This window comes from Acanthopagrus latus, chromosome 6 (assembly GCF_904848185.1).
Source record: "Acanthopagrus latus isolate v.2019 chromosome 6, fAcaLat1.1, whole genome shotgun sequence".
Lineage (NCBI taxonomy): Eukaryota > Metazoa > Chordata > Actinopteri > Spariformes > Sparidae > Acanthopagrus > Acanthopagrus latus.
Window position 1 is genome coordinate 25,266,442 of NC_051044.1, and position 22,704 is coordinate 25,289,145.

At 43.2% G+C, this 22,704-nt stretch overlaps 2 protein-coding genes across 6 annotated transcripts; one reads left to right on the forward strand and one right to left on the reverse strand.

Moving 5' to 3' along the window:
• Positions 1-73: 73 nt before the first annotated feature.
• Positions 74-5,967, reverse strand: rae1 (ribonucleic acid export 1). 2 transcript variants are annotated; one of them, XM_037100394.1, is made up of 13 exons: positions 5,821-5,966; positions 5,008-5,125; positions 3,993-4,097; positions 3,752-3,844; positions 3,580-3,666; positions 3,410-3,496; positions 2,923-2,994; positions 2,727-2,834; positions 2,475-2,581; positions 2,241-2,316; positions 1,527-1,721; positions 1,300-1,385; positions 74-692 (listed from the first exon to the last, which is right to left on the reverse strand). In XM_037100394.1, coding segments are annotated over exons 2-13 (1,107 nt in total). In that variant the 5' UTR covers positions 5,098-5,125; positions 5,821-5,966; the 3' UTR covers positions 74-691. The 2 variants fall into 2 exon arrangements, with proteins under 2 accessions (XP_036956289.1, XP_036956288.1); XM_037100393.1 differs by lacking the exon at positions 74-692 and having other exon boundaries at positions 1,296-1,385; positions 5,821-5,967.
• On the forward strand, positions 5,151-22,597 carry LOC119020762 (bone morphogenetic protein 7-like). Of its 4 annotated transcripts, none has more exons than XM_037100388.1 (8): positions 5,151-5,421; positions 8,327-9,265; positions 15,968-16,157; positions 19,965-20,113; positions 20,418-20,624; positions 21,155-21,228; positions 21,328-21,438; positions 21,524-22,597. In XM_037100388.1, the coding sequence occupies exons 2-8, from the start codon at positions 8,869-8,871 to the stop codon at positions 21,671-21,673; spliced, it is 1,278 nt and encodes a 425-aa protein (XP_036956283.1). In that variant the 5' UTR covers positions 5,151-5,421; positions 8,327-8,868; the 3' UTR covers positions 21,674-22,597. The 4 variants fall into 4 exon arrangements, with proteins under 4 accessions (XP_036956283.1, XP_036956285.1, XP_036956284.1 ...); XM_037100390.1 differs by lacking the exon at positions 5,151-5,421 and adding an exon at positions 6,052-6,174; XM_037100389.1 differs by lacking the exon at positions 5,151-5,421 and adding an exon at positions 6,109-7,540.
• The last annotated feature ends 107 nt before the right edge of the window (positions 22,598-22,704 follow it).

Sequence of the window (22,704 nt, forward strand, 5' to 3'; positions counted from 1 at the left end):
TACAGGTAACTTCTGAAAGGGAAAATGCTCCACCTGCTGGTTAACTTGGATTAAAACGAGCAGACAGGAAAGGTCATGGTGATCCAGATGTTGACCAAAGTTTATCATTTCATTGAACTGATTCCAGTGATGAAGAGTTTTACAGCTGAAATTTGAGATGGTGGTGATGCTCATTGTTTCACATGCACAATACAGTTCTCCGAACCCCCAACATTTATACAGCAAACACAATAGGTCATTTTTTTTTAACCTACTTACGCGCTCAGGTTGGAATAAACATGTTCAGATCTATCAGAATGCACTTAATTATTTATTTTACATCCCAGTTTCATTAATGGAGCTAAACCATGGAGAAACAGCAAGTCAGAAGAGAATGAAAAGTCTTTGGAGAGCTGTAAAAAAAATGAAGAGCTGGACACATTAAAAAAAAATATATATATAACTGAAACATCAAGACGGATGACAGGTAAAACCCTCCCCCTCTATGATGACCTCTAAGACCAATTGTCACGCAGCTGTCATCAAGGCCAGGTTGGGTAGGCCCCTCTGATTGGTCCATGCACAGTACGCAGCGCCACGGCATTGGTCCAGGTGTTTGCCGAAAGGAAGGAGTCTGTCTCGAGCGTATACACACACTAAAGCAGCAGGTCTTCCGCATTTCCTCACAAGAGATGCGACTTGGCACGACGAATCTAAAGACAGGAGGCAGCAGTCAGTCACAGGGAACATGTTTCTGAGGTTTTGTTTTGTTTATTTCTGATGGAGTGCTCACTGCGATGCTTTTTGCACAGAATAAAAAAGGTACAATATCACTCGTCTGCAGACAAAAAAACAATCCTCTCAGCAGATTGTTCATTTACAAGAAATGATTGCTCGCCTATATTTAATATTTGCTGAGTGTTTTCATTATCATCTTCATAATTTAATAAATAGCATTATTTAAAAACCTTTATACAGCAATGAATACAGCACAAAGCTACAAAACTTCACCACAAAAAGTGTTGATTGTACAAGTGCAAAGGCAGTTTGGGCACACTGTTACAGCAGAAACCACACAAGCCTTCAGAATGACTTCACTCATGTCAGTATAGTGACACTGCAATACTTAACAGCTGCTCGTAGCAGTACTGAGATCTGAATCATGTCTATCGTTACTGCCTACATCCTACATGCATGCCAGGGATCATGGGGTGCCATTAAAAGCCCCACTGTGAGTCATAAGGGCTCTGAGAAAGTAGGGCAGCCCAGTCCAGCGACAACAGTCTCCAGGCTTACAGACACTGGCTGCCCTTCTCTCACCATTTCTTGTTCCGAGGCTTCAGCTCCTCGGCAGCGTTCCTCAGGAAGATGTAGTTCTTTTTCTGGGGGTTGTAGTACTCGTGACCCTGAGGAATTCAGATCACAAAATATGAGAAATGAGGACAACCAAATCTGAACAACTGAGGACAAGAATGATTATTTAAAAAGTATTGTGGACAGTCAGGACTGTACTATACAATAAGATGTTAAAAAAGTAGTTGTGTTACCTTCGACCAGTCGTAACTGGAAGCATATGCAAAGATGTTGCCGTTGTGGTTGAAGCAGCAAGCTGTGATGGGCTGGTCAAGCTGCTCTGAGGTCTTCAACTTGGTGCGAGCGTCTTTGTCCCAGAAACTGAAGCGGCCATCTGAGCCCACAGTAGCCAGGGTGCCATGGACAGGATGGAAGGAGATAGCATTCACCTGATGGGAGGAAATTAAAACTAGTGGGTGAAACATTATAACTAGGCTGGTTAGTGTGTGTAACGACTGAATCTGGGAAAAGATATGCAAGGACAGCAAGATGGTGTCAATAGAGCTGTTGTGAAAATCAGAGGATATGACAAATACAACTAATGCAAGAGGGAAGCATGACTTCATTCATACGATACAAAATAACGTAATCATGGGTGCATTATATATTCACATTAATATTGACTGCAAATATTGATCACAGAACTAGCTGACAAACTTCACAGCCCTGGTTCACTACAGATAGAACATGTCTCTCATTTTTACATTTATTTAAGCTGTAGTTAGGGCAGTCCATTGTTCATGGTATGACTTAGACCTCTGTTTCTCCTGCTTTGACAAGCAAAAAAAAAGGGTCTGGTATAGCACTTTGTATCAAAACCTTTAAGAAATATCCAAAAACTGATGTAACATAGAAATATTAAAAAATACAACTTTCACAAAGTCAACATTGTTTCATACACAACTTACAGCATAGATGTCCTGTGGAGTGGTCGTGTTGGTTCCATTGGACCTATGGCACTTAAAGGTGAAGTTGTCTTTGGCTCTAAAAGGGATCAGGGAACACGTTCATGTCATAAATTAAGTAAAAACAATATAATACACATGCTTGAATTCCACAGGATTAAACAAACACCTGTAGCATGACATCAAAAGCTCATTCACTTGTAAGAATATTGATTGTTACTTAGCGACTGAACTCACGGGTTTGGAGGGTTGATATAGTGGATGGCCACTCGGCCCTCAATGCTTCCCAGTGCAAAGCCTGTGGGCTTGTTCTGCTTGTCCTTGAATATGGCAACACAGCGGTGCTGCAAGACAAGGTCAGAAAAGTACATTGGACGGGCAGTCATCCAGGGTAAAATCCAAAAACCTCTAATATCTTTTGAAGTGTTGCTTTATACTTAGTATCAAATCAGGTGAGAAGCACAATGAATACAGAGAAATATTAATCACCTGATGTTTAAGAGGAGAGTCTATTCTGCGAAACTCAGAAGGCTGGTTCTCCAGCTGGTACACTATCAGGCCTCTCTCAGCTGTGGCAACCACTGCCATGGGGTATACCTACAAATAACAGCCAGAGAGGTTAAATAACACAAACAGAAATCCCACATCATTGATAATTTACTCAACAAGCAATTTGTGGACTTACAACATCTGCACAGTAGCATCTCTCTGGCATCTGCAGAGACATCATGGGATTGGGAGAGCGAGTGTCCCAGAACTGAAGAGAAATACAGAAAAGCTGTCATGTTGCTCAGTCCTACAATAAACACAGTGTTTTAAACGCTGTTCTCTGATAAGTCTGTTTTAGGTGATCGCACAGTTACATTCAGGTAATTAAATACATGTATCAAGAAGAAAAAGCAGCATCATCCTGGTATATTTGTAATGTGAACGCTCAATTTCTGCTGTTCACCTGGCAATCATCAAAATGAAAAATGAAACTGAAGTGGTAGCTTTCCAGAGTAGTCAAATCCTCACTCAGGTCAGCGTTCAGGCATCTGATAAGCCTTCATGATTATGAATGTATCACTCAGCCTCAACTTTCTGCATCACATTTCACTGTCTTGTTTTCTCACATGATCTTGAAAATGTCCCTTCGAGCACTAACAGATGTGTTGTAGTGGTTGTTGTACCTTCAGTGTTTTGTCCCAGCTACCAGTCATGATACAGCTGTAGTTTGGGGCTTTTATCCAGTGGATTGCTTTGATTGGACCGTCATGCTGTGAAGAAAAATGGTGAGGGGTGTAAGATAACTGTGCGTCATTCTTCTGACCATAGATTTGATCTGGGGAGCTCATCTTACTTGTGCAATCTGCATCGCTTGATTGCTGTTAAGATCCCACATCTTGGCTGTTTTGTCACAGGAAGCAGTGAAGACTTTACTCCCATCCTGGTTAAAAAGAACAGCACATCATAAATTATTCTGTGGCTCAGCAGACTCGAGGGGTTAAATGACTTTGTATGAGGAGACCTACATCACTCCAGCATGCATCCAGCACTGGACCTGTGTGCATCTGTTGGGCTTTGGGGACAGTCTGCCCATTATCCTGCACCTCCCAGCACCGGACCTGAGGCCAGATGATCAAACATAGTCAAACGCATTATGTAGTGCAGAAGTAGTCCTTCATGTAAGACAAGCCTGGTAAATTGCTATTATCATGGGTTCACTAAATCTATCTATCAGTGTACAATGTTGCAAACTAATACATAACTCACATCGTTGGCCCAGGATCCTCCGATGAGGAAGTTCCCTGGCATGGTGGGGGGACTGAAAGCCAGACAGCTGATGCTGTCATCTGGAGGTGAAGTTACTTCAACATCCTGTAGGACAAGTCAGGAAAACACACAACCAAGAAAAACATCAGAACAGTAAACAAGATGCCGTTATTCATAAATAGATAACCAAGTTATCCATAAGAATATTGAGGATTTTACAAAAGTCTGGAACTTTTAGTTCTTCAAAGTGGGCTTCAAACTAATGTGGAACAGCAAGCAGCAGCAGCAATTCATTTAGCCCAAACTTGCAAAGGATTGTTGACAGTAACTGGATCATTTTAGGGTGAAACCCATACATTAACTCATTTCAAATACAAATGGCCCACCATATAATGAAAGAATATTGATATAAATATGAGAAGCTGTGGGTTAAGGTAAAATCACTATAATCTCTTGCTGTAATTATCACAATTACACTTTCACAATGAAGACTTACCTATAATCATACAAAAACAAACTAAAACAAAGAACAAGAGAGAACCAAACCAAATTCAATAAGATAATGTCAGTAAAATGAAACAGACTCCACTAACAGATGCTAACTTTTAAAAGACCAGTGAGGACAGAACATATCACATTTAATCCGACGTTAAAACACAAATTTGTTATTTGAATGACGATCTTTAAATTAAACGATAACTGCCACACTTGTTCGTAAAATGAAAGATCATTTTAAAGAGATTTTAGTATGGTTTCATTTTTGCAGCACGTCTATGATGATCAAAAAGAAAAAATCTCTTGCACGTCCACTTGGAAGCCCCACTCATGATGGCAGTGTGGAAACACTGTAGAGTACAATGTAAAATAAAAATGATCTATTATATACTTGCATGCTGGTAGGATTAATAAATCAATGCTTTAAGTGCTAGTAAGGAACCAAACATCGTCCAGATGAAGGCAGGTGTTTAAGAGGGATCATGAGAACGTTTAAAGCCCATATACTCAGATGGTTTACCTTCATCGGATTATGACTGTCTGTTGTTGCGTTTCCGAAGACACCGGTCCCTCCTGTCCCAAACCCGGCGTTTGTGCCAAACAAACTCATAGTGCATTAACGTTGTCCCAATGAGCGCCTGAAAGAGAAGACAGACAGATGGTGTTACTTACATGATAGCAGACTAAATTCATTTGGCTGTTATTTTCGAGAGACTAGCTATTGTCAAAAGCCAAATCGTTGTTACAGATATCGTACTTAAGCCGATGCAAATAAACTCGGTGTAACGTTGTAGGGCGTGTTAGCAAGCAAGTGATGGGACTGCGTGTGTGCGACACCGTAGCTATCGTTACAGCACTGGCATACACTAAATCATGTTTGATACCAGACCTTCATCATATCACCCAGTTAGCAAGCGTAACACCAACGACGCAGGTAGGCTTTCGAGAGAAGTGAAACCAAAACATTTGACACCTGATAAAATGTAGCTGACAGCTAACGTGAGCTAACTAGCCAACCAGCGTCAGTCGCCGATGCTAGCATTAGCTTTTAAACACTAAACGGCTTGTTAAGATTGTCACGTTGTATGTGCAGTTGAACAGTTTGTGTTACTTTAGCGTATGTATTTCTACGTTATCAATTATGGGGCCCAGAAAATATATATGACGAATGTTAGATAATTCAACGATGGCTAACGCTAGCTAGACCATCTACTGTGGTCGGTCATGTTAGCTACAAGATAACAAACTTTGCAGCGCAGCGACATCGTCAAAGACCACATTCTAACACGGTACCATCTTTAGTATCATCCCATAACTAGGTGAATATACATACCCCAGATTTGTTAAACTGTGGCTATATGCTGCTGAAAATGCCCAAATAATTTGCCGCAACAAAAATGTGGCGCTTGTTTCTCGGTGTGTCGCAGTTTGGTGACGTAATGACCCGGTTAAAGGATGCATTTACAAAACGAACCACTAGGAGGCAGCGCGCGACAGCAAAGACACTTGACTCTTGACTGGGGAGCAGCCACAGTGTGCCTGGGTCCTTCAGTCTGGGGACGTGTGTCGTCTATAGTCTATAATATTGGGACCTTAACTAACCTTAGCTTAGCCCCGGCCTGTACAGGTAAGCAGGTACAGGTGCCAGGTAGAAAAAGTACCCGTGGGTCCTGCGAGCCAAAATTCAGTAAGTTATATACCTCTTCCGTCTGCCACAACAATCCTACATATAGTATCATATAACGTAGGTTACAGATACTTTTCAAAGAGCTAGGAACATCGTTTATTCAAGTACTAGTAGTTATAAAGTAGGCTTTATAAATAGCCCTGTCCATCACAAGTAAATGTACTGCATTCAAAATTTAACTGATGTAAAACAGAAATATTATCTCAATCTGTCTAAAGTAATAAAAGATTATCAGTAGGTAGAGTGGCCCAGATGCATTAGCAAGCAGTAACCTATGTTGCAATCACTGAGCTCGTTTTAACTACTTTATATTTAATTTGATATTTTACAAGGTGATTTTAACTTTATAAATTACATCTTTTGAATGTAAATTCGTAATCTGCAAAGTAAATAGTAACAGCAGTCAAACAGCCTAAACAAAGGCTAAATATTCAATGTTTCCGTCTGAAATGTAGTGAAGTTGAGTCGTGAATAAGCACCAATGGAAATGCATAAGTCAAACACAAGACCTAAAAATGTTCTTCTTTTCTACAGCAGCAGACTACTTTCGTATTTGTATTTTATCTCCAGCACTGGCAACAATCGGGCCTATTGTGCTTTTTTTTTAAATTCACACATACATTGCATGGAAAATAATCACATAAAGGAAATTAAAATTTAAGAAATGAAAGAAGTCGCGTGCAAAGTGAAACTGTGCCAAAGGTCTTCCTCACTTTCCCCCCCAGAATACTGGTTTAGATAGGGCCCATGTAGAGGGAGCCTGAAGACAAACTTAACATAAGGTTGATCAACAATTAGGTGAGGTGTGTATCATAAAGATTTATTGAAGTGCAAGGTCTGATTTACAGCGCAACACATCCTAATGTATGCGCACATCTCCCAGTGCCTCATCTCCATCCGCGGCATGCAGTCAAACACTGTAACACTCAGTGTGGTTGTAGCTCCAGTGGGAGATGTGGGCTGTAATGACTGATTGAATGAGTCTGTATAAATTAAGCAAACGAGTAGAATATGGTGCATGAATTAAATCACGACAAGCGGTACATCCCCGAGGCTGAGAGTGTCTGACTGAGCAGCAGCTGAGCTCCACGATGGCACTGCCACGACACGGCGTTCAAACCTCCTAATGTTTTAACGAGTGGGACGATGATGACCGTCGCTCGCTGGACCTGCTGGCGTGCTTCCACTCTGCTGAAGGGCCCTTGAACAAAATACATCTGTACAAATTTGTTAAATTGTTAGTACTATGGCAGCAGTGAGGTTTACAAATGTTTGCAGTGGACACAGAGGGCTCTTGGTGTTTATGACCTAGCAGCGATGAGCCACGTGACATGACCTCTGCTGGGAAAAGAACTTCTCAAGTGAAGTGAGTGATGTATGGCGCTCCTGGAAATGTGACCGTGTGGTTTCAGGTCATATATGGATTGTTTCCGATGAGCCCACCCCCATATATACACAGACATGGGTTGAGAAAACAGAAGAGTGCATTAGTCAAAAGGTCATTTCGGTTTGTGGTTGTGACACATTCACTCCCTACTTGACTTTAATGGCCCGATCCTGTCCTCAGACCAGAGTAAAGCATGTGTATGATCTGGGCCTCGGTGCTGGATTCCTGTTTTGTCATTCATCGCCAACCCCCGACCCCCGTTAACTCTCTATCAGAGTGGAGCCCTTTGCACGTCGTCGTAGTAAATTCACTGGGTCTATCGGCAAGTCTCTTCACGTGCCTGTGCTGCCGCTGATCACTGGAGGCCTTCGACGATTAGGGTGGGCCTGGGTTTATTGTCCCAGTTCAAAGGTGTGTGTGCGTCGCTGAGGGGATTAGGGGATTTTCCCTCCGCACCTTTAGACTGATCTTTAAGCAGCGTTGGACCGTCTCCATGTGCACAGAGGCAGTAAATCTCAACTGTTGGTATCACTTTAAAGTTACCACCGGTGATAAATGGTGAATTTATACATGATGAAACTTTTGCACACCACTTTGGAAGCAGTTGTAGAGATTTAGAAACATCAGTTGCAACTTAACACTAAACAGTTGCTTTGTTGATGTTTTATACAGCATTTCATGCTTTGCTGACAGTCACATGACTATCAACTACTGTCTATTTACCTACAAATGCACTCACTGAATCTACTGATGGTTTCTATAAAGGGCTACCGAAATGGCAAGGATTTGAAAACAAGCACTCCTGGCCTGTTTGGAAGCCCTGAGAGAGAGACCACTGCTTCCACAAAGAAAGAGAAGAGCCGGTCAGAGAGGAGATGTGCTAATCAGAGTCAGAGTCCACCTTCATCAGTGACCAAACAAACATGTCCGAACAAAGCACGCAGTGATGGGGCCACTTCGGTCTGAGAGGTCCACACCCCACCTATCTTATTACCAAGACAGAGCGGTGCACTTCATGATAGGACACTCATTTACTTGTCATTGACTCACCCCCACACTCTCCAAATCTTTCCGGACTTGGTTTATCCCACACTGAACCCCTCCCGTCCCTCCCCTGACACAGCGCCTCAATAAAATCCATTCCCAGGCTAGCATCCAGAGGAGCGCACAGCTTTATCACACCAAGACAACGCGCAGCTAAGGATGGTGAGCGCCTGATATTCTGAGTTGACAGAGGATAGTGCCTTTAGGAGAGCCCTTTACGCACATTTCAACTAGTTACAGCCGCGCGTAAACTCTGCGTAAAAATGGTGACAGGCGCCTTGGAGACGCTAGTGATCGTCCTGTCGTGGGGTTACTGCGTGCTGTCCACGCAGGTCGCCTTCTCCAACTTCTCCGTGGACAACGACGTGCGCTCCAGCTTCATGCAGCGGCGGCTGCGGAGCCAAGAGCGCAGGGAGATGCAGCGGGAGATCCTCTCCATCCTCGGGCTGCCGCACCGCCCGCGGCCGCACGTTCACACCAAACACAACGCCGCCCCGATGTTCATGCTGGACCTGTACAACACCATCTCTGCAGACCCGGAGCCGCCCGGGTACTCTTACTACAAGCCCGATCTGCCTCACCAGGTGTCCCCGATGGTGACCCCGCAGGAGAGCCGCTTCCTGGATGACGCAGACACGGTGATGAGTTTTGTCAATCTCGGTGAGTTTATATTTATTTATTCACTCTGTAATTAAAAACACCACGTTATTACGAAATGTTCCTTTATTGTGTTAGATAAACTGAGAGAGTGTGTGGAGATTACAGCGCATTAAGTTCCGCTTCTACCAGTTTACATTCAATGTTACTAAATGGACGTATTTTACAGTGGAAAGGTTCCAATAAGAACGCCCTTTAAAAAGTGTTATTTCTTAACTGACTAGTCTCTAAAAAAGCTTAAAATCAGTGACTACTAGGATGATATGTTGTTCAGGGAAAGTTTCATCTGTGTTAACTGGTTGAATAAACTTAACAGCCCATACACAAGAGTGCATTAGTTAAGTGTGTGTGAAAGCCAGTGTCTCTGACACAGTGGCTTACGGGTCACTTTCCTCGCTTGAAATCCAGCATTATGCATTCCGAGCTGTAAATGTTTTGACAACATGCCTGTATCTGATTACCCCAGAATCCCTTCAAAAGCTCCGCGGGGAGAGGCTTTAGCATGGCTTTGTTTCACATGACCAGGAATTGAACGGGTATTTCTAAACCCCCAGGAAGTGAGAGACAAGTTGTCCGAGCTCAAGACGCCAACTGCATCTAAACACGCTGTCGTAATCTCTGTTAGTGCAGGTGCCTGTGTGTGTGTGTGTTTGTGTGTGCTGCATTTATTTGTCTGTTTGGAGGCGTTAATCACAGGGGTCACAGGTTGGAGTCAGGGCTCACTCCGACATTATTGAATTTATAAAAAAAAAAAAGGAAAATCCTGCCTTTGTTTCCCTTGGAGATCCTACAGCGGCTCTGATATCACTATGGTGAAGCAGCAGACGGCACGGTGCCTGTGGCTCTTATCCGGATGTGGCTGCATCCAAAACCAGCCCTTGTCTTGTCTCTGTGCCCCTCTCCTGCCCCGGGGTCAGTGTGAAAAGAGAGATGAAGTTTGTTCATCTGAGATACGTCTCAGAGAAGCCTTTAACCTTCCTGTTGGTTTGTTGGTTTGTTTGTTTGTGTGTTATTGTGATTGAATCTTTTAATGAAGAACCATTTGAGTCATTTTCTCAATCATCCCATAAAAAGTGTGCACTGTTAAGTTAAAAAGCTGGCTTTTACTTAAGTCAGGAAGCTGATTACCTCAGAATCATTCAAAAGTGGACTTATTAAATTTAAGTTGAGCGAGATAGAAAGTTTGAGCAACTTCAACGTATTAGTCTACTTTACTCGGTCATTTTAGGATAATCGTTTTCCTCGATTTTGTGACATAAAGTCACTTTTTCAGATTTTACAGTGTCGTTAATACAAAACATTTGGAAACTATAAGAAAACATAACATTTTATGCCATCAGTCGTGGGACTTTTAAATGACAGTCTTTTGCTAATGAGATCTGGAAACTCATTGCAGATTTATGTGGTTCCACATCTGAAGAGTTTGATTACAAAGAGGAAGGAGGGTTACAGAAAAAAAAAGGACACAATGAGAGCTTATTATTTTCCCTCCCGGGCCCACCGCGGCCTCCCGTGCTGATGATTGGCAGAGTTTTTAGCTGGGGCTCCCACATTGTGCCGGAGTCGACTCTGTCCTGGTGGTCCTGGGATGATCGCTTCAAGACAGAACTGGTTTATGGTATTTCCCGTCCAGAGACCACAGCTTCCAGTGTGAGGGAGAGCTGCTGCAGACCCTCCTCCCAGGGCACCCAGGTATATCCTGCAGGTGGACAGGGCTAAGGATAACCTTATCGTTATAGATAAATCAGCCTCGTTTGACAGGTATTTAATTTGCCGGAGAGCATTTAAGAGCATGTGTAGTCACATTGTCCTCGCACAAATACACTAAATCACATCACGACACACATGCTGATACATGTCAGAACGCCAAAACCACAGATCGCTCTCCGGAATCACTTGTTGTCATGCAACATTACACAACTGCACTGCACATTTGTACTTTCTCTTGTGCATTTGTTTAAAAAGAAAGAGACGGATCGCAGTGAAGAGGCCCGACTCAAAAACTCAATCTTATCTGCTGGAGCTGTTCCCTGCTCTGCTGCTCATCACGCTGACCGGCTTGTTGACCGAAATCTTTGCCTGGAGACGAGCACACATGCGTTCAGTATGGGACCACAACACACCTGCAGAGCATGAGAAAGGGCTTAATGACCGAAAATGTCACTGGCTTTCATTAGAATAGAAAGAGTGCAAAATGTTCCCCTAACAGTTGGAGGAATGAGAAGAACAGAGGGTGTATTGTGTTTTTGAGAACGAGCAGGGAGAAATGTGTTTGTCCCGCTAAGCTGATCTGGAGGAAGCATAAGGAGATCATACTAAGAATTTCTCTTGCCAGAAAATCCCATTAACGCTCTCATTACTTATTCATCCAAGTGCAAAATAATTATTTTTGGTCCGAAGCTCAAATTGTGATTGCTTGAAGCCGACATTTGTCTTTTTAAAGCCTGTGCACAATCACTCACTTCATCAGTTATCAGAGAGCAGACGTGGTGCTGACATTCTGCAGCAGATTTTTGCACATGTGAAACATGCGTTAGCAAAAGCCTTGTTGGTGGTTCTAATAATCTGTAAGGAAATGGTTTAAGCAACTTGTCAACACATGCAGAAAAGGGCTGAACATTTTCACTTGAGTAATAGATTCAGAACTTTAATCCGTTGAAAATGAATTATGATGACTCATGACTATTTTTAATTCAGAAATTTACCTCCAGGGGGTTTAGAGTCCGTACAGCACATGATAGCTCCTGTCCTTAGGACCAGTAAAGAAATGCCCCCAAAATGAAAATTCAGCCATTATCTAATCAAAACCATACCATAAGAAATTCTGGTTAAGTTTGGTCGTCCACAAGACATTAGTGGAGATTCAGAGCAAAACAGTGTTGCAGCATTCACCTAAACAACTTACCTAGATGGGGACTTGCATATTTATGTGTAATATAATGTATATTTATGTAAAAAGAACAACTAATAAAACTCATAAAATGGCTCCGTAAAGGCTCTACTTGCTTGATTCAAGTCTTTGAAAGCCACAAGATCCCGAATTGATCTGAAAAGACGCCATTTACGCCCTCGATGCACGAACAAGCTTGTGCACCCGCTTCAGACACTGTGTGGGCTAGTGCATTTAGCTTAGCACAGTGAGTATTGCATCCTTTCAAATCAATGTGGGATCTTTGGGGCTTCCAGAGACTTGGATTACACTGGACACACTGAGCCTTTTTATGTATTTTTTTCAGTAGTTTGTTTTCTGTTTCAAAGTCTCCGTCTTCAGTTATTTAGGAGAATGCTGCAGAGCAAACCCGGCATTCTCTATAAGGATCCAGAAATGTTTTGCGGACGACAAAACTTCACCCGACTTTCCATCGGCATGAGGGCGAGTAGGTAATCGCTGAATTTAAATTTTTGGGTGACAGGACGGACATTCTATATATGTCACGTGTCCAGAAAAGAACAGAAGAACAGATGCACATCGTATGACGTAAATAGTGTCTGAAGTACTGATCATTATCCACAAAGGTCACATTTCTCATCGTCTTGTTTTCATGCACATGTTGTGCTGCCACCCATGCTGATTTGTTAAAAAAAAGTTACTATAATATTGCAATAGGTTAATGATAGCTGCGCGGCTGTGTGGCCCTGCAGTGTGAGGAGTAATCTGAAGTGTTGAAATGCCTCCCAGAGGGAAGTTTGCATATCTGAGGTCTGATCTCTGCAGCTAATGGTCCCTAACGTAAACACACCAAGTCCTTACAAGCAATTATTGCTTTCATAAAAACACCCTTCGTTCCCTTCCAGCGTTTAATTGCGGTCAAACAAATGACTCGCAGGGCTCAGAATGCGCTGCTCCTAACGACAAGCGGCTTGTGTGTGTTTTTGTGCCGTTACAAATGTTTTTAGAAGGCTGTGACTCAGTGTGTGTGTGTGTATGTGTGTGTGTGTGTGTGTGTGTTCTTTCATGTGAAAGGAGCGCTGGGAGGCTGCATGTATGGTCGCCTGTTTGCAGAAACAATAGCGGACCATCAGAAGGGATCGCAGGGTGATGTCATGCTGATGATGTCATGGTGTAGGCCAGTGTGGCAGGATGTAGTTTAGGTGGCTAATCGTTGCTCCGCTCAGAACACCTTCACCAGAGACCTCCAGCGCTCTTTCCAAGGGCAAACACATTGACTAACGCTGTAAAAACACAACACTGGAAAGCCTCAGGAAGCTTTAGGGTCTTTCTGACCACTGTTCCCCTGGAAAGTCTGAGTGCTGGAGAGCTTCAGCTGGCTCAGGGCGGGCCGGAGAGCCCACGGTGCCATCAGCTGCTTTACTTCCCCCTCTGCAATCAGAATGAAATCACTGGATGGTGAGACATGGCAGAATGATCAGGGAGGTGCGGGTGGCGCAGACTCTGGTAGTTAATTCGCATGAATTTGTGTGTCTCTCTATACACTTTATGTGAGTGTGTTTATAAAAGCACACTGGCTGCTGTGGTTTTCCGGGCAGTGCCTTAACAGGCCTTTTCTTGTGGCCAGCACATGTGTGCAATTTAAACAGGGAGCCAAACTGAGACCCGAGTGTGTTTTTTCTCCCCCACATTGGCACGTATGGCAGACTCGACCCAAGCGATGTTTAGATCAATCAGCTCGCTCGTGGAGGCAGGATTTTTCCTATTTCTGACACAGCGCTTCCGAGTTGTGGGGAGCGTGACACACATCAGAGAGTCGTTTGATTCAGCAGCAGTTTTGACAGATATGCAACCGCTGCCTGGTTTACCATCTGATTGTGCTCACAGCGGTTTGGCTTTTCCGCATATGTACAAACTTTCCCTTTGAGGGTCAGAAGTATTATTTCACTGTGTAGACAACAATAAACCATATATCATAGTGGTGCCAGGGCTGAGCAGTAAATCAGCAGCCCCATGCACACTGCTGTTTGCATGCAGGGATCTTATGCCAATACTCCGCATCCTCCTCTGTGTGAAAGCTTAAGATGCGGCAAGGAGTGAAATTTTGCTCTGGTGCTGATCTGCCTCTGGAGGTAGTATCAGGGGTATTATTGGTTAAATTGAACCAGTGCGAACTGATAAGCCGGCGGCGCGGAGTGAGGGCGTGCCGATCATACAGTCCGATAACTGCACAGGTCCTTCACTCAACTAAATACAGAGAAATGTCCCACAAAGCAACGTTACAGGACCAAACACAAGTAACATAGTAACTGTCTTTGGCAACTTATATGAGGAAAAACATACCACAGCTGTACTTGGAGAAGAGTCCGTCCTCCTGTCTGTCCTACCAACTCTTCGTAACATTTCTGCCTGAAAAACAGCGTCTGTCACCGGCAAAAAACTTGAACTCACGAGTGTTTGTGATGAAAATAAATCACTGCGACCGTCGGCCCTCCAGGCACACTTCTGTGAACTTTACCCTGGAAAACAGCCTCCGTCCCCGAGAGTGAGGAAGTCAGACAGCTTCTAGTTTAAAAAAACGTAACGTCGTCACTTTCCAGGATGTTTGGTGGGTCAGGATCTCAATCACTACCCATTATAACAGCATCTATATGATTGTAAACTGTCCGTGGGGTTAGATTGACAGGACACTGGGGAAACACATTGAAAACACGCCAAAGTCGTCATCATGAAGTGTACCGTCACGCCTCTTTAGGAGCCACAGTGCCGGCTTTCTGTGTGAATTACGCAGCAGTTAGTCTTTAAGGCGGAGATGCTTCGCTCTGTGTGAATGACCACGGGTGGAGAATTGGCGAACCAGCGCTGCAGAGATAATGCAGCGTCCCTGTGTAAAAAGGACTAGTATGATATCGTGATATGGCATAAGGTTTGTATTTTCCTGGGTTTAAAGGCTGCACTACAGAAAAGTGATGCAATTTTCTGAACTTAACAGACTGTTCTGCTTGTTCTAATACTTGCCATGACCTGATTAGTCATTATATTCTCATTATTTATCAAAATGTCATTGTGTTAATATTTTCTGACGGTATCAGTAGTCATTCATACAAAACTATTGTAATATCAATGTCAAGGTATTCATTGAAAAATAATGATTGGTATGTGATATCCACTTTGCCACATTTTATCACAAAGTGCTTTCAAGATACCAAAACCATGTGAACTTAAAAATATCTTATGTTATTGCCGAGGTCCCATATTATGCTCATTTTTGGGTTCATATTTTTATTCTGGGTGCCTACTAAAAAATGTATTTACACTTTTATGCTAAAAAACACATTATTTTTCTCAAACAGTCCATTTCTGCAGCACCTCTCTTCACTGTCTGTCTAAACGCTCTGTTTTAGTGCCCTCCTGAAAAGCCACTTCTCCTCTCATTGGTTATCTCTCACAGGCCCGAGCAGGCACCTCCCACCGTGTTTTCTCATCAGCTCTGCTGGTGGTTTTGCAACCTTGGCAGTGCCAGCGTGGCTGAGGATGGTGACTGTATAGTTGTAATTTTACAATGTTATGGAAGTCCTGACAGCTCGTTTAGAGGCACTATTTGTGAATACGGGCTGTGTGCATTTGTCCACAGATGGAGCATTTGACACTTACACAATATTTATGTAGAAGCTAGGCCTGCTTTCTCATTTTGGTTAGTACTGGACCTTTAAGGCCATAAATGATCTGGTGGATTTTGATAAAACACATAAAGAAATCGACCAAATTAAACCCAGTCACCTCCACCCTCCTCTCTCTTTGTGTTTTCCTTATAGTTGATCAGGATCAGGACCTTCTGTACCAGCAGCACAGAAGAGAATTTCGATTTGACCTTTCCCGTATCCCAGAGGGAGAGGCTGTCACAGCAGCAGAGTTTAGGATTTATAAAGAGTTCATCCAGGAACACAACGAGAACGAGACTTTCAGAGTCAGTGTCTACCAGGTCCTGCAGGAGCCTCCGAACAGGTATGAGGGTTTTTGTTTCCAGCTCCACATGTCACAGTTTACAGCAGTTTTACAGACTTTGTTGGTTTTACTATCTCTTATCTTTTGCTCTGCGTCACTCTCTTCTGTGAAGCACATAACGGTTTGTTCAAACTTCAAATGAAAGATGTATTTCCTTAGAAGGATCTAGTTGTTTTTGTTTGACTTTTTCCAGGGATTCAAGGTAATTTTCTGCTTTGTGCCACCACGCTGACACAGTGGAGATGAATGTGATTTCATTTCGAAAAGTGAGGTTTTTCGAGCTGAATGCCCAAGATGCCATGCTAATGTTCTCATACTCACAAAGTTTACATCTGTATATTTAGAATTATTTTGTTTTACCATCTTCACCACATTCGTCTGTTTAAGCATGTCATAATTTTATATTTAGCACTTGGTTTTGAAGGTATTTAGTCATAAACCAATGATATCCATCAAATTCAAAAAAAGATGCTGTGATCAATTGAAATTAGTGCAATTCATCTAACGGGGAAACTAAAGGCTTCTATCCTCTATAGACTACAGAGCAGCTTCTCCCCTCAGGCTGTGAGACTTTGATTCATACTATCAACAACCCTGTTTCAGTAAAAATGACCACTAAATAAACATATACCATTACCTTTTTTTTAACCTTTAAAGAAACACACATTTTCACCTCATGGAGGCACAAAGGAAATGTCAGGAGATGCCTGAATTCATAGGGATTTCGTCATGTGGGAACCACGTGTGTCTGTTTAACATTTGCTGCCAATGGTTACGCGAAAACTTTGACTAGCCGGAAGTGAGGAATCGTCAAAGTGAGTACAGCTTATCCTGAGGGGGACGCAAATGTCCGCACCAAACTTCATGGCAAAAAGTCGACCTGCTGTTAGTGCTAGAGGATCATTTCACAGCACATCCCCAGAGCCAGGCAGCAGGTGTGGCTACGAAATTCAGCAGCAATGTGACTTTTCAGAAACAATTTCCTTGTTACATTGGATAATCCCAACACACCATTTTCATAAAGAATATTTCTTTGCATTTAATCTCTCAGTGAGCGTTCACCTTCACAGACAGATGTTTCAAAACCCAGAATAATAAGAGCAAATCTATCTGCATGGCTAGATGCCTAATTAGTTCTGTATAGATTCAAAGCAATCTCAGGGGATCTTCAAGCCTTCATGGTGACTGGTTTCATGGCTACATATGATTATCCTCTTACGACGGGGACATGGTACGAGTAGCGTGGTTGCACGTCATGCTGCTGTGTGTTTTTGAGTGAGAGCCGGTTGTTAGGCACCTGTACATGCACACAGATCCGTGTGCTCTGGTCGTGTCTGTCTACATTCCCCCGTGGGTTCCTTCTGCCGATGTTCGTGTCAGCACCGCCGCTGTTTACACAGACGTTAGTGTCAATTACAGAAACACAGTGGTTCCCCCCAGAGCAAGTGTACTCTCACACAGTCAGAGCAGGACGGTCCCCGGGAGACCTGCATTTATAACACGCAGCTCCAACCGCAAATAACACTCTCAACCCTCAAGACGTCACTCTGCTCTCTCGCACAGGTGGTTATCCCTCCATGTTTCCGTCTGTCTGAGTGTCTGCAGCTCTGTTTTCTCTGTCGGGCTGCCAGCTTCTGTGCTGCGCTCACACTGTTTCCTTGTGTCAAACCACATCTGAAATGGCCTAATTAGACTCCGCACACCCCCTTCTTCCTCACAAATCAAAAGTTCTACCACCCACATTATGAAAACTCTCAACCCCATTAACCTGCTGGGCTCTGCCTGCCCGCCCTGGGGACTTAAGTGAGCCGTAGGAAGCATGTGCAGGCAGTAGATTTAAGTCTTTCATCGGTGACAGCGGGGCTGACGACGGTGTTAAGGCCAACACCATTGTCATTCACAGACACACAAAGGCCGATCCACACAGACGAGCAGGCGGCAGGAGTAAAGACAGACGTCTGCCTGAGGGTCTGAAAGTCAGCCTGTAAACAAAGCTATTGTCTGAGAGATCTGCCCTCAAGACAACACATATCAGTACAGTTTTCCTTTGATTAAGGCTGTTCGTGGTAGGTGGATACATGCAGAGGCTGTACGAAGTCTCCAAAGTTTGGAAAATGCCTGATTTTAACTCTTACATCTTTAAAGTTAGGAATGTGCTTGAATTTTAAACACTCCTTGAAAAATGCTTGATTTTGAACATAATCTGTTGTTTAATCTTCACAGTCACTCCTGTCAACTATATATATATCATAATGAAATAATCACGTAGTCACTGAAAATTAAATTGCGTAATCAGAGCATACAATCAAATTTAAAGGTGCAATATGTAAGAATTGAACACGTGTTAAAGTTATACTCCCAACAAATAGGAGCAGCATATCGCCAGGGTGACTGCTAACTGCTGCTAGCCGTATTCTGATACAAATGCAACACAATACAGAGTCTTCCTTGACATAACGTCTCAACTGTTATTTCATCACATTCTGTTCATATTATATTTAGTTTTTTTTAAATGTTTTAAACTTAAATTCTTAGGTATTGGGCCATTAATATGAACACCTGGTGAAATATACAAAGTGACAGTATACAGCATCATGATCAATGTTGGTATGAAGGAAGTCTGAATTCTTTTTCACAGTTACATTCATAATAACAATTTCATTGTGGAGATAAAGGCTTTGACGGTCTGGAAATCCTCTTACCTTGAAAGGACTTGACTTTTACTTTTAGAAGCTGGACAAGCTGGACATTTAGGTGGCTTCATATTGTTTTGAGACTTGAGTGAAATTAGCAATATTTGCAACGGATAAACAGTTTGGAGTATTATGAATTTCACACATTTTCTGTTGTGTTGGCCTCGTACCCTGAGATTAGACAGTTGTCTCTCAGCTTTTATTTAAATCTGTTTATATCCACATCTGATAAACAATGTACTGCAGACCCCCCCATTAACAAAAAAGCAAACAAAAAAAACAAAAACAAGAACAGTGGAACAGCTTTAGGTGACACAGCGTCATTTATTAAAACTCAAAGTTATCACGTTTCCTATTTGGTTTCTTCAGCCACAGATGCCAGCACTGCAACATTAATCATTATTTTTTGTATTTTCCGCTCTCAGTCTGGTCTTCAGCAAATGAAACACATTCTCAGTTGGACTGAGGTCAGGTGTCTGACTTGGCTAATCAACGACATTCCCCTGTTAGGCCATAAAACCTCTGGGTTTCCTTTAATCTGTTACTCTCCTGCTGCGTTTGGGGAATATGTATTAAACTAGTTCTGTATCCTACTCATGGATGTAGACCTTCAAACTCAAGCACTTTAACCTCAAAGTCGTTGTTTCACTTCAAATGTAATGTGCCGCTGTACTTATCCAAAACAACATAAAACATGTTGTCCTAATACTTTCTGAAAGCACTGTGGCTGTTACTGGACCACACAAGACTCTGGGCATTTTTCACTCTGTTATATACTCATTTTATATCATGTGCACGACAGCTAGCCATTTTCGAAAACCGCAGGCTTTTAGATTGTTTTCATACACTCCAGTCAGCTGTCGCTTTCTGTTCATTTCAGGAATGAAAATCCATCTGAAGGAACATAAAAACAAGAGATTAGTAACAAATCACAGTGGATGTTTCATCACTGTTGGTTTCTGTCTAACTGATGTGTTCATTTTTGTCTTTAAAGTTGCATCCAAGGAACATTTGGAATATTCCAGTCGGCAGCCAAACAAGGATACTCCACTGACACTCAATGCTTTTAGCCTTGAGATGCCTTGAATTCACTTACAAACTTTCCTCTCCTCAGTGAAGTGGAGCTCTTGCTGTTGGACCAGCGAGAGGTGTGGGCGGCCGAGGAGGGCTGGCTGGCCTTTGACCTGACGGCCACCAGTAACCTCTGGCTGGTTGACCCCGAGCAGAACCTCGGCCTGCACCTGGTCCTGGAGGACAGCCACGGTCAGTCACTATCATGCATGCAGCGGCATGGGCAGGGACTCATAACAGCATACCATACCAGAATACCATCTTTGTCTGGAGCTGTGATTTAATGCTCTTTAAATCATGTGGTTAAAAGGACCAGCACATATTTAATGAATGTGTGTAGAGGGTTCCTCCAGAGGACAATTTATGATTGTGGTTGTTGTGGTCATATTAGGATGAACAAATAACTGTTTAGCAGAGACTTGGATGTCTGTTCTTGCCATCTGCTGCGGTTGGTTGAGACGCTCAACAGTTTTGTTCCCCCTGTCTCCCTCTGTAGGCCAGAGGAGGAACCCCAGACTGGCGGGGCTGGTGATAAGCAGCGGACCTCAGGAAAAGCAGCCCTTCATGGTCGCCTTCTTCAGAGCCAACGAGGTGCGCTTCCGCAGCATTCGCTCCGCCCATGGCCACAAGGGGCGCCAGTCCAACCGCTCTAAACCCCAGAGGACTGTCCAAGATGCACTGAAGGCAGTGGAGGCTGCAACAGGTGCCTGAAACCTTCAAATCTCACCATAGACTTATGTTTGTTTGTTTGTTTTTGACCAACTAGACTTTAAAGAGACATGTCATCCCCAAATCTGTTTGTCAGCTACTACCTGTAAGGCTTTTATCCATCTAGATGGTTTTGGTTAGAGTTTTGGAGGTATCAGCCATATAGATCTTGAATATAATGGAACTAGGTGGCACACTTGTGGTGCTCACTGTGGCAAAAAAAAAAAAGAAAGAAAAAAGAAACATTAGAAAAACTGTCCTTCTGTCCTTCTGGCTGGTGTAGTTAGAAAGAAAATAGATCCTAAATGAAACTGCTCACAACAAGGTCTGTAGATGATCTTGAATAACTGGGTCATGATTTCTGGACAGAGACACTGCTGCTCTTACAGTTTTTTTTTTTTGGCATTTTAGGCACCACAACCTGAGCACCAGCTAGTTCACTTGTTGTTGCTGTCAAACATCTCTACGGCTGCCGTCTCCCATTAATAATTGTGCAAACTCACATTTGCCTGTTTTTCATTTCAGGTAACCTTGGCTTGTCCAAAGAGGGATGTAAAAAGCACGAGCTGTATGTCAGCTTCAGAGATTTGGGATGGCAGGTAAATATCAGAAGTTTCATTCAATCCCATTTTGATATAAGTATTTATTTACACAAGGGCCATTTAACTGACACCTGCCCGTTGTTGCACTCTGATCAGGACTGGATCATAGCACCAGAGGGTTACGCAGCGTACTACTGCGAGGGAGAATGCGCCTTCCCCCTCAACTCCTACATGAATGCCACCAATCACGCTATTGTGCAAACTCTGGTAAGCCCCACACAGCCCCACACTTTCATTACGACCTCCTCCACTTTCTGTAAGGACTGATTTACGTTTCTTCTTCTAACCACAGGTGCACTTCATCAACCCGGAGACGGTGCCAAAGCCCTGCTGTGCCCCCACCCAGCTCCACGGCATCTCCGTGCTCTACTTTGACGACAGCTCCAACGTCATCCTCAAGAAGTATCGCAACATGGTGGTCAGAGCCTGCGGCTGCCATTGACTATTCGTAACCCCTCTTGTAAGCTCTGCAAATCTGGTGGGACGCCTAAGACAGGCGGAGGAATCAGGGACAAGAGATGATTGAGTGGCCGGTCACCGGGGGAGCTCCTGCCACAGAAGACGATCTTTAATCTGATGTACTGTTCTCATGACCGGCAGCTGAGCCTCCCATGCAATATCTGCCACTACCACAAATCAATTACGACTATTGGTCACTGAGAGAGGGTTGAACAAAAGGGTTTCTTTTGTTTTCCTTTGAGCGTGACGAGAAAAAATTGCACTACAAGGACTCTGAGCACTGTGAAGAAAGTTCAGAGACTCAAACAAAACGCTCAGTATCAGAAACAGCAAGTAAATACATATCTATCTGCATTTAAGCTTTTGGCCATTAGGTACCAGAATATAAAACATGGCCCGGGTGGAAAAGTGAATTTGGTAACTGATTTCACAGCTCATAAAACTTTAAATCTCCATCCTCCCGTTGAACCACTGCAACGTGCGTTTTGGAACAGCTGGAGGAACTTATGTCCTGATGATGAGAAGAAAAGGAAATCTTCTCCAGCTTACTTCACTGGCGTTTAACTGGTCGTCTAGGCAGCCATTTGGATCCCATCAGGTGTAAGACATCTGGCAGCTCGTGCGTGTGCTGGAGCTCAGCGAAGAATGACAGCTGAGACTGTTAATAACAGTGTGCGGAACTGAAAGGCCCGGCGCAGACATATATTACCAGGCCTGTGACAGGCATACAGTCTTGCAAGATGCCCGTGATTGATCTCCATGAGGCAAACGTCAGGGTGTGCACCATCGCCCTGACTGCAGCTGCCTTCTGGTGTCAGGCCAGAGCTGCAGGTGGGAAAAGGGAAGCTGTAATTTTATTTTTGTCAGATTAAAGTTGTCGAATAAACGAAAACTATCAAACAAGAAACGGGCGTTTTTCTTTAACTCATGTGACCTCGACAATTTCCTGTGGCATTCATGTTTTGTCATGTTTCGTCAGTGATTAATGGGTTTTGGAGAAGAAAAGAAAAATCT